Here is a 10,044-nt window from a genome sequence, read left to right as displayed (position 1 = left end):
GGTGAGGTCACTTCATGAGAGCTACACATAGTGGTCAAAATGCAATAAGGAGTTCTGACTTATTTTATAAATCATTTCACCATTTTTACAAGTCTCTGCAGTAGACTCTGGGATATCAGAAATAGAAGCCATTTACCATTTAACAGGAAATAAAATTCAGAAAAATCAAGAGACAGAATTAGGTCATAGCAATCAGTGCCAGAAAAGAAACTAAAGTCAAAGACTACTGAATTCCTCACCCAGCACTCTTTCTAATGAATACTTCAGAGTATTCCCCTTTATTCACAGGTTATTTGTGCAGATTTGATCTCCGCATTTGTGCCACAAACTATGATAATAACAATGAGGCAGAGGTTGCTAGTTAGGCAGTTTACTATCATGTGATGTCTTAAATATCTATGATGAGTTCTAGCCCAATGATCATATTAATAGTATGCAGAAGGCCAGTGGTAAATTTCAGGTCCAACTCTAAAGGCCAGAGAATCAAAACCTCTGATGGTATAAGTCCCAGTATAAGAGTAGGAGAAGACTGATGTCCAGCTCAGGCAGACAGGCAGGGAGGGGGAGGGAGGGAGGGAGAGAGAGAGAGAGAGGTCTCCCTTTACCTTTTTGTTCTATTCAAGTTCTCAATGGATTGAATGAGGTCCACCCACATTGGGGAAAACAATCTGCTTTACTCAATCTTCCAAATCAAATGCTAACTGCTTTCATTTTATTTTAATATTTGTCTATTTATTTATTTTGAAAGAGCCAGAGCCAGAGACAGAGAGATGCAGGAGAGGGGCAGATAGAGAGAGGAAGAGAGAATTCCACGGAGGCTCTAGATCCCACAAACTGTGAGACCATGACCCAAGCTAAAATTGAGAGTAGGACACTCAACCAACTGAGTCACCCAGGCACCCCAAATGCTAACATCTTTCAGAAACACACTCAGATACACAAAGAAGTAATGTTTAACCAAACACCTGATAGCCCAATCAAATTGACATATAAAATTAACCATCACCCTGGGTGGAATGCAAAAACTAGGGAAATGGCCTTCAGAATCAAAATCAGTAGCATCCAGATATCTATTGCTCCAACACCATATATTGAAAAGGAAATTCCTTGCAATATCATATTTGTCATAAATCAGATCACAATATAATCATGTGTTTTTTCTTGTACTACCCATTCTGATCAATTGGTTTATTTACAAATATCACACTATCTTAATTAGGCAGTTGCATAAAAATTCTTGAAGTGTGTAGTCATATAAGTCTTATTTGTGAGATTCTTTGTGTTACCTTGTGCATTTGAAAATCAGCTTGCCAGTTTATGCAAAAATATCTGTTGAAATTTTTATTGGAATTTCATTAATCTATATATCAATTTGGAGAAAATTAACACCATTGCATCACTGAAACTTCTAATCCACATACATAATATATCTCGATTTATTTAAGTTTTCTTTATTTTTTCTCACCAACGTATTCTAGTTTCAATGCAAACAACTTGGGACATCTTTATTCCTAGGTATTTGATTTTTTGATGCAATTGTAAATGGTATTGACTTACGAATTTCATTTTCCATTTTTTTCTAGAGTTTGGAAATGCAGTTGATTTTTGTGTATTGAAGGTCTATGTAGCGATCTTACTAAATTTACTTATAAATTCAAATATTCTATTTATTGATACTTGTCAATTTTTCTATCCACAGAATGAAAGTTATTTGCAAATAATGACTTATTTACTTCTTTACAATCTTTATACATTTTTTCCAAGCATTTACTAATTCACCACTGCATATGATTGATATTCACTGTAGATTTGAGGAAGATAACCTTTAACAGATAAAGCAATTCCCTTATATTCTTACATTTATGAGATTATTTTTACTACCAGCTCATGGTGAATTTTTTTTGCATAATTTTCCTAGATCTGTTGAGAAATTTTTATTTTCCCTCCATTATTAAGGTTAATGAGGTGAATTAGATATAGATCAATTTTCAATGTTTAAAGCAACTTCTGATTCCCATAATAGACCTCACTTATTCATAATATATTTTTGGTTTTCTTGGGCTCAATTTCAAATATTTTGTTTAGAATTTGTATATCTAAGTTAATGAGAGATGTTGGCTTGTAATTTTCTTGTATGTAATTTCTGTCAGTGTTTATGCCAGGTTTATGATAACTTCAAAAAAATATACTGGAAAGTGTTCCCTCTTTTTCTGTTTTCTGAAAGCATTTATGTTATTTCTTCTTTCACTCTTTAGAAGACTTTACCACGAAGGTAACTAGGCCCAGGCTTTTCTCTTTTAATTATGATTTCATCATCTTTAACAGATATAGAATAATGCAGATTTTGGGGGGAAAGTTGTATTTATCAAGGAATTTTTATACTGTGTCCTTGTCAAATTAATTATCATAGTGGTTCATAGTGTAGTCTTATTATATTTTAAAATATCTGTAACTTTCAATGTTGTTTTTAAATACTAGATAATTTAAATTTGTGTTTTTTATTTTTCTAAAAGTTTATCTCATCATTTTTCTAAATATAACTTCAGCCTTGTTGATATTTTCTGTTATATATATTCTTTGTTTTATCGTTTTTTGCTTATATTTGTACTATTTCTTGTCTTCTATCTTTTTAGGGCTTAATTTTTCTGATTTGCTGTTTTTTTTAGTTTTTTTAATTGTAAGCTTAGCTCTATAGGTCAGAACTTGAGGCATGGCTTAGTTTGGTTTTCTGCTTCAGAAGTCTCCACAGAAGGCAATCAATTGTTGGCCAGGGCTCCAGTCTCATCTGAGGCTGTATCTATCTCTCTACATATCTATATCAGAGAAAGACAAATACTGTATGATCTCATTGATATGTGGAATAGAAAAAAAAAACACAACAACTCATAAATACAGAAAACAGATTGATTGTTGCCAGAGGTGGAGGGTGGAGGGCTCGTGGAAATGGGTAAAGGTGGTGAAATTTTAAGTTAAAAATTTTTAAATAAAACAAATATATAAAATTAGTAAAATGATTTTTAAATGTGGTAATACACTAAATAAGGACACATCTCTTCTCAACAGCTATACTGCTGCTTCTTTATAAATGTATGATCATTCTATGACTCAAATGTATTATAGATTGCTTTCTATCTGCCACAAAATGCTGGGCATCAAATTAATATTTACAATATGCCTACTAAGTGTCAGATACCAAGCTTGGGCTGGGGATATGAGAAAATTGGGATGTAACTCAGGAGTTTTATGTAACTCACTAGGTTATGCTATTACACAGCCAAAGTTGGGATCAGTAGTGTGGAAAGAGGTCAGGTTTCAGGAACCCAAGTGACATAGATTTATCTTGGCTCAATTGCTGTAATCTTTGGAATCATTTGACTCTGTGAGCTTTAGTTTCTTCATCTAGGACCAACAGGAAAACTCCTCAGGGCAAATGTATAGGTAAAATAAGAATGTATATAAAGTGTCTGGCACATTAGGTAGACACATGGAAATGACAGATTGGAAAGTATGAAAGCAAAAGACAGAGCTCAGCTAACTCAATATCTTGATATTTTGATGAGACCAATGCTATGAAATGTGATATAATAGACCCCAAAGAAGGCTCTTTCAAAACCTAACATTTCAAAAGTGCATGCAGAAATGCACCTCCCAAATATAGACAAGAACCAGATGTCCAGTGCTGCCCCCCCAAAAAAAAGACATCCTAAAAAAAAAGGTTCTTGTCACAAGAGTTGTAACTATCTGAGTTGATGGATATAAACTAAGCATATTGTGGTAATCAGTTTGCAATACATCTATATAAAATCATCATGATGTATACCTTAAACTAATACAATGTTATATGTCAATTATATCTCAACAAAACTGGAAAAATAAAAGACAAAATGATACATAAAGAAAATACTGTAGAAATATTAAATTTCAATAAAATTATTTACCAAAGATACATTTCAACACAAAAGATAGTAGGATAGTCCAATTGAGAATGTTATTCAAATGATGTTTGGAAAAATTATGGACTTCAAAGTCTCAAAAGAGAAGTCTCAGGTTGCTACTATAAAATATTCCTTGGAAACATTGGACTAATGCATGACATCATTAAAGAGGGGATCCCAAAATAGTTCAATGCACTTATCTGTGAAAGTCAAACCCTAAGGCTTCTATGCCTAGAAAACTGTTGACAGTTATGCCAGCCACAGCTCAGAATAGAGGCCTAATAGGCAGAACAGAGTTGGGAAGGGATTGTGCCAGAAATGTGATGGAAATTTCTAGGTTCCTTATAGGAGGTATATGGGATAATGTGAGGATTACAGTGTCACGAAGATGAAGATAATGAAGAAAAGAACACATAACACTTCAAACAGTACAACCCTCCCTGTCCACTGCAAAAGCCCTAAAAATTCTCAGTCTCCATCGTAAGCAAAGAAACAAACAAACAAAAAACTTAAAAAAGAATCTTAGTAGGAAGGAAGGAAAGAAGGAAGAGAAAGAAAGAAAAGAAAGAAAGAGAGAGAGAGAGAGAGAGAGAATGAAAAAGGAAAGCCACCCAGAGAGGCTGCACAGATGGGAAATCTTAACAGGTTCTGGGAAGATCTGAGAAGCCAGAAGATGGCATATCTTCCATAGGTGCCAAATAATAGTGTCAAGAATGTCCAGAGTAATGGGGTGCCTGGGTGGTTCAGTCGGTTGAGTGTCCAACTTCGGCTCAGGTCACGATCTCACGGTTTGTGAGTTTGAGCCCTGCATCAGGCTCTGTGATGACAGCTCAGAGCCTGGAGCCTGTTTCGGATTCTGTGTCTCCCTCTCTCTCTGCCCCTTCCCCACTTATGCTCTGTCTCTCTCTGCCTCTCAAAAATAAAATAAATGTAAACAAACAAACAAACACCTTTTTAGAAAAAGAATGTCCAGAGTAAAGCTTTCAACCTCAAGAGCCAAAGTTCTGGGGTAACATGTACTTCCACCCAATCAACCCCCACAACACAAAAGCCATGTCTGAAACAGAAGGCAGGAGAGGCATCTAGGGGATATGCAGATCTCTTTAAGTATAAAGTTTGTTTCTTTAATTGCCAAACACTCCCACTGTAATCCAGTTCCACTTGGCTAAGGCTTGGCAAGACCCTCAGATAAGGAGTAGTCAGGGAAAATTCCCAAGTTACCACAGAATCCAGGCAAGGAAGACTTCCTTTGAAGCAACAGGAAAAAGGATTCACAGAAGAAAGTTTTCATTGCTGTCTGATATACCAAGAAAAAAGAGAATCAGAACTCATTCCAGGATTGAAAAATGAAATTTCCCTTCCAACATGAAAATAATTGCTGACTTTTATTAGCAATTCCAAAGGTGGATCTGATCCTTTTTACCTCTTACAACCTCCTCAGTAACTTCTGGATTCCCTGCTTGATCTCTTTGGTCCTCACACCATAAACAATGGGGTTCAGAGCTGGGGGGATGAGGTGGTGCAGGATGTTGAGCAGGATGGGGACATCTGGGGGAATTCTCTTCCTGGCCAGGTTAGTGATGACCAGAACCAGCAGGACGGTGCTGAAGAAGAGGATGAGGATGAAGTGGGAACCGCACGTGCTCAGGGCCTTGGCCGCAGCACCCTCAGCCTTGATCCTTAGCACAGCTTTCAGGATGAAGGAGTAGGAGAGAACAATAAGGATGAGGTCAGAGCCCAGGAGGGTCCAGCCTGCCACAAACTGGTAGAGCCGGTTGAAGGTGATGTCATCACAGGAGAGTTTGGACACAGACAGGTTAGTGCAGATGCAGTTCTTGATGGTGTTCTCTGCACAGTATGTGAGTCGAGAAGACAGGACAGGAACAGGAAGAGAAAAGAAGCCATTCCGGGCCACAACAAATATGGTAGCTCTAACCACAAAATGGTCGGTGATCATGGATGGGTATCGTAGTGGGTGGCAAATGGCCACATAGCGGTCATAGGCCATGACCATGAATGTACAAGACTCCATGGTCAAGAAACTGTTCATGATGAACATCTGGAGGAAGCAGGCAGAGAAGCTGATGGACCTGAGGTCAAACCAGAAGATGGCCAGGACCTTGGGGATGACAGTCAGGCAGAGCACGATGTCCAGCAGGGAGAGGAGGCTGAGCAGGTAGTACATGGGCTCGTGCAGAGAGGCCTCCAGCTGGATAGTGAGCAGGAGGGTGGCATTGGCCCCCATGGCCAGGAGGAAAAGGAGGCTGAGGGGCAGAGACAACCAATGCTGCCAACTCTGGTAGTTAGGGAAGCAGATGAGGAGGAATTCGGAGACTGGAGCAGTGGAGTAGTTGCTGGGTGAGGCCATGTAAAGTGTCCTGATCACTCTGGAAATCCAGAGTTCCTACAAATGTAGGACAAAATATATTAACAAAAATTATGTGTTCTAGATGTTGTAAAACTCAGGTTTCCATTGGGACACTTAACCTGTCTCAATGAACTTTTCAAATCATCATCATCATCATCAATCATTGCTGACATTTAACTGAACACTTGCTATGTGCCAACTCTAAGCCGAATGCTTTATAATTATTATCTTATTTCATCCTTTACAAAAAATCTTGAGAGTAATTAATACTGTTATCTTAATTTCACAGATAATGAAAGGATACAGGCAAAGAGGAGCAGAGTAGTTTAATCAAAACTGGCAAATAGTTTAAGTGGTGAGATCAGGACGGTGACAAGAGTCTGACTGGAGTTTCTGCTTCCAGCCTCCACACATTATGTAGCTTCAACAAGCACAATTAACTAAGTCCTACCTTCCCTCAGAGTTTACAAGGAATAACTATATTTCACTGACTATGTGGAGGTCCTAGAGAAGCCTCTATAGACATGGACAGGGCTTGTCAGGGTTCCTTACTTTTATTCAGGAAATAATTGAATTAGAGGTAAAGCATTCTTGACTGCACCCAACAGCAATAATTTCTTACTGCCCCAAAGGAGATTTTATTCTAAGGCATAGTATATATCACTGTCTCACTGGATTATTTGCTATTGTTTGTCTTTGGAAGTTTTGAGTGTTTTCTTTGGTTTGGATCCTTTAGATGAGACTGCATTTTATGTTCTGGTGACAGAGACAGTCAGTAATTAGGGGTACACCAGGAGGATATAAAAATTGTAAGTTCTGGGTTAAATAGGTGATGGAGATTAAAGAGTGCACATGTGGTGATGAGCACCAGGTGATGTATGAAATTATTGAATCACCATATTGTACATCTGAAACTAATATAACACTATATGTTAAGTGTATTGGAATATGAACAAAAAGTTTAAAAAATTATAAGTGCTATGACAGTTTTTTAAATAAAAGAGAAAACAAGTCTTTGAAGGAGTCCAAAAGAGGAACACATTTTGAAACTTAGAAAGTAGGAGAAGTATCTTGTTAGCCTGGGCAGGTAGTTGAGAGAGGCCTGGAGACTGCAGCAACATCCAGAGTTTGGGACTAAGAGTAGCTGCCATTTTATGCCTGGAGCATTGAATAGTGTGGTGTTATTTTCAGCTCACTCATGAGGGTTCCTTGACTTGCACTATTCTAGAAGGACTCTGGGATCCCTCGATATATAGTCAGGCTATAAACTAACCTGTCATAGGAATTCTATCCAAAGGTGAGATACTCTAATCATGGGGCCTTGACTGATGCACTGTTAACTCTTTTCCCACTCTGAGAGAGTCCAGGTTTGGAGGATTCACTCTGACAAAGACTAGGCCAAGAGCATCATGGATCATTTTGGAGGCCACTTTCTGCTCTATTCTTTGAGTCAATAGAGTCCTCTGAGTTGTCCTGTATTGCTGAAATTGCACTAACCACCTACCTGCTCCTTGGATAGTGATCTTTCCTTTATACAAAGAGCCATTCCTTGTTTCAGGATGGACAAGAAACAATGGATTGGACAAACATTTCAAAATCAGAATCAGTAAGAATTACATGTAGGGGATGAGTAAAGAAAGACATTAGAGTATTCATTATTCAAAAATTGCCCAAATGTGTACTTACTGATCACTATTGGGCAAGTTGATATGTAACAAACTGAAGAAAGATGAATGAAACAAGGTCTTGAATCTTGAGTCACAATGACTTTATGTTTTTGAACTTGAGTGACAGAAAAAATAAAATCTTTATTACAAAATTAGAAAAAGGAATGGGAAAAAAGGATAGAGTTTTCAGAATAAGAATATGAATTTATATTTGAATTGTTATGCAGGAGATATTTGCAAAATATACAGGTAGAGATTTTAAGCTATCATTGAAAATACAATATTCCTGGAATTCAGTAGGAAATTCAAGTATGCAAATGAAGATGTATTTGCATTAAAAAATAAGGTTAAAGAGGTATTAGCATATAAAATAATTGAAGAAAACCTAATAATGACTTAAAATCTAAAACTTAGACTGATAAGAATTTTCAAGTAGATTTTGTAGATTTAAGAGAAAATGGAAATATTTGATAGAGTAAGTTTCTAGAGAGAATGGGGGGAGTTAATTCAATAGCATAAACAAGGACTTTTATTCTAGCTTCTTCCACTCCTCTATTCACAGAAGAAAATGTCTATACTGGAAAATAAAAAGGATAAGTATTATCCACATGGCAAAACTGTAGGCCTTGGGCTGCCTAGTTGGCTCAGTCAGTGACTTTGGCTCAGGTCATGATCTCACAGCTTGTGAGTTTGAGCCCTGAAAAGGGTTCTGTGCTGATAGCTCAGAGCCTGGTGCTTGCTTCAGATTCTGTGTCTCCCTCTCTCTTTGCCCTTCCCCCACTCTCTCTCTCTCTTTTAAAAATTAATAAACATTGAAAAAATTAAAAAAAAATCTGTATGCCTTGGGTTAAGTAGTTTGGTAATGAAACAAAGCAGAATAAAAAAAATGATGTTGGATCTCTTACAGAATACTCAAAACAAAACAAAAAAAACAGTCATACCCATCATTGTTTTCTATTACAGGGTGAGAGAAAGTATCCTGTTGCCTAGAGGAGAAATGCTTTTCCCACTAAAGTAGGAGGAAATTATCTGTGTTCATGGATACTTTTGGAGGTCAGTGGAAAGTTCTTTTTGTTCTGTTTTGTACAAAATGGTGTTACTTTCCAGGTATCCTAGTCTTTAGAAAGCCAAACATTTTCTTCACTTGCTTTGTGTCTTAACAGGCATCATCAGTCTTGCTATTAAAAATATGGCAGCCAATATTCTTGGGTTGGCATCCTGAAAATGAGTTCTTTCTGTTCCGTTTTAACAATGGCCCCAAATGAACAACATATATTGTACATACATATGTAAATACATAATATGTAATATGCACATTGTAAGTAAAATGCAATATACATGCATACAATACATATAATAATATATTTTTTGTAAACACAGAGTACAACTAATGGTTGCTGCATGGGGAAAAGGGTGGGAGATGGGCAAAAATGGCTGAAAGGGAGTGGGAGATAACAGGCTTCCAGTGATATGGTAACTATACTTGTGGTAAGTACTGCATGATTTTAAATTTGTGGAATCACTATGTTGTACACTTAAAGTTAATGTAACATTCTATGTCAACTATACTCAAATAAAAAATTAATTTTAAAAAAAGATGCTAATGAGACCATAACTGTCATATAAAAGACATCTTTGAGAAACAGAGCTACGTGTCTTTAGGAAAAGTATTCAAAATAGTTGAAGTTCACCAAAGGTAGAAAATAGAAGCTAGCCAATAAGTCAGTTTTAGGCATATAAACCTATGTAGGAATTTTTTACATGGTAAGCAGAATTATCTGTGATAATTGGCTCAGATCCAATTATCCTAGCATGTGGGATCTATGTTCTATAAACTCATCTGCTTTGATTCTTGTTGTTTGTTGTTGTTTGTTGTTTTTGTTGGCAACTGTCTTTTTTCCCTCACTACTAAACAAAGAGCTAAGTGGCCAAGTACTAAGAAAGGTGACAGTAAGGGCTGTCATAGCCAAACAAGTAGAAAAGAGTTGGGGAGTCATGGCAGGATGAGAGAGGGAGCTCAGGAAGCAAATAATTAGCATAGTTGGGATTACTGATCCTGCTTACCTATCCCATT

General features: G+C 36.9%; 1 protein-coding gene and 1 long non-coding RNA gene across 2 annotated transcripts; one reads left to right on the top strand and one right to left on the bottom strand.

Moving 5' to 3' along the window:
- Window positions 1–5,288: 5,288 nt before the first annotated feature.
- Window positions 5,289–6,365, bottom strand: LOC125914022 (olfactory receptor 56A4). The gene has a single exon (XM_049619128.1). It carries the CDS (start codon window positions 6,301–6,303, stop codon window positions 5,362–5,364), a length of 942 nt encoding a protein of 313 aa, XP_049475085.1. The 5' UTR covers window positions 6,304–6,365; the 3' UTR covers window positions 5,289–5,361.
- A 2,469-nt stretch (window positions 6,366–8,834) lies between these two features.
- On the top strand, window positions 8,835–9,424 carry LOC125914129 (uncharacterized). The gene is made up of 2 exons (XR_007455208.1): window positions 8,835–9,023; window positions 9,351–9,424. It is a non-coding gene; the product is annotated as an uncharacterized LOC125914129 (long non-coding RNA).
- Window positions 9,425–10,044: the final 620 nt, after the last annotated feature.

The sequence above is a fragment of the Panthera uncia genome, chromosome D1 (genome assembly GCF_023721935.1).
Source record: "Panthera uncia isolate 11264 chromosome D1, Puncia_PCG_1.0, whole genome shotgun sequence".
NCBI lineage: Eukaryota > Metazoa > Chordata > Mammalia > Carnivora > Felidae > Panthera > Panthera uncia.
The sequence above is the reverse complement of the archived record's forward strand: the minus strand, read 5'-3'. Positions and strand labels throughout refer to the sequence as shown.

Bases quoted from the DNA above. Each gene is read 5' to 3' on its own strand.
- LOC125914022 (XM_049619128.1), bottom strand. From the start codon at position 6,303: ATGGCCTCACCCAGCAACTACTCCACTGCTCCAGTCTCCGAATTCCTC.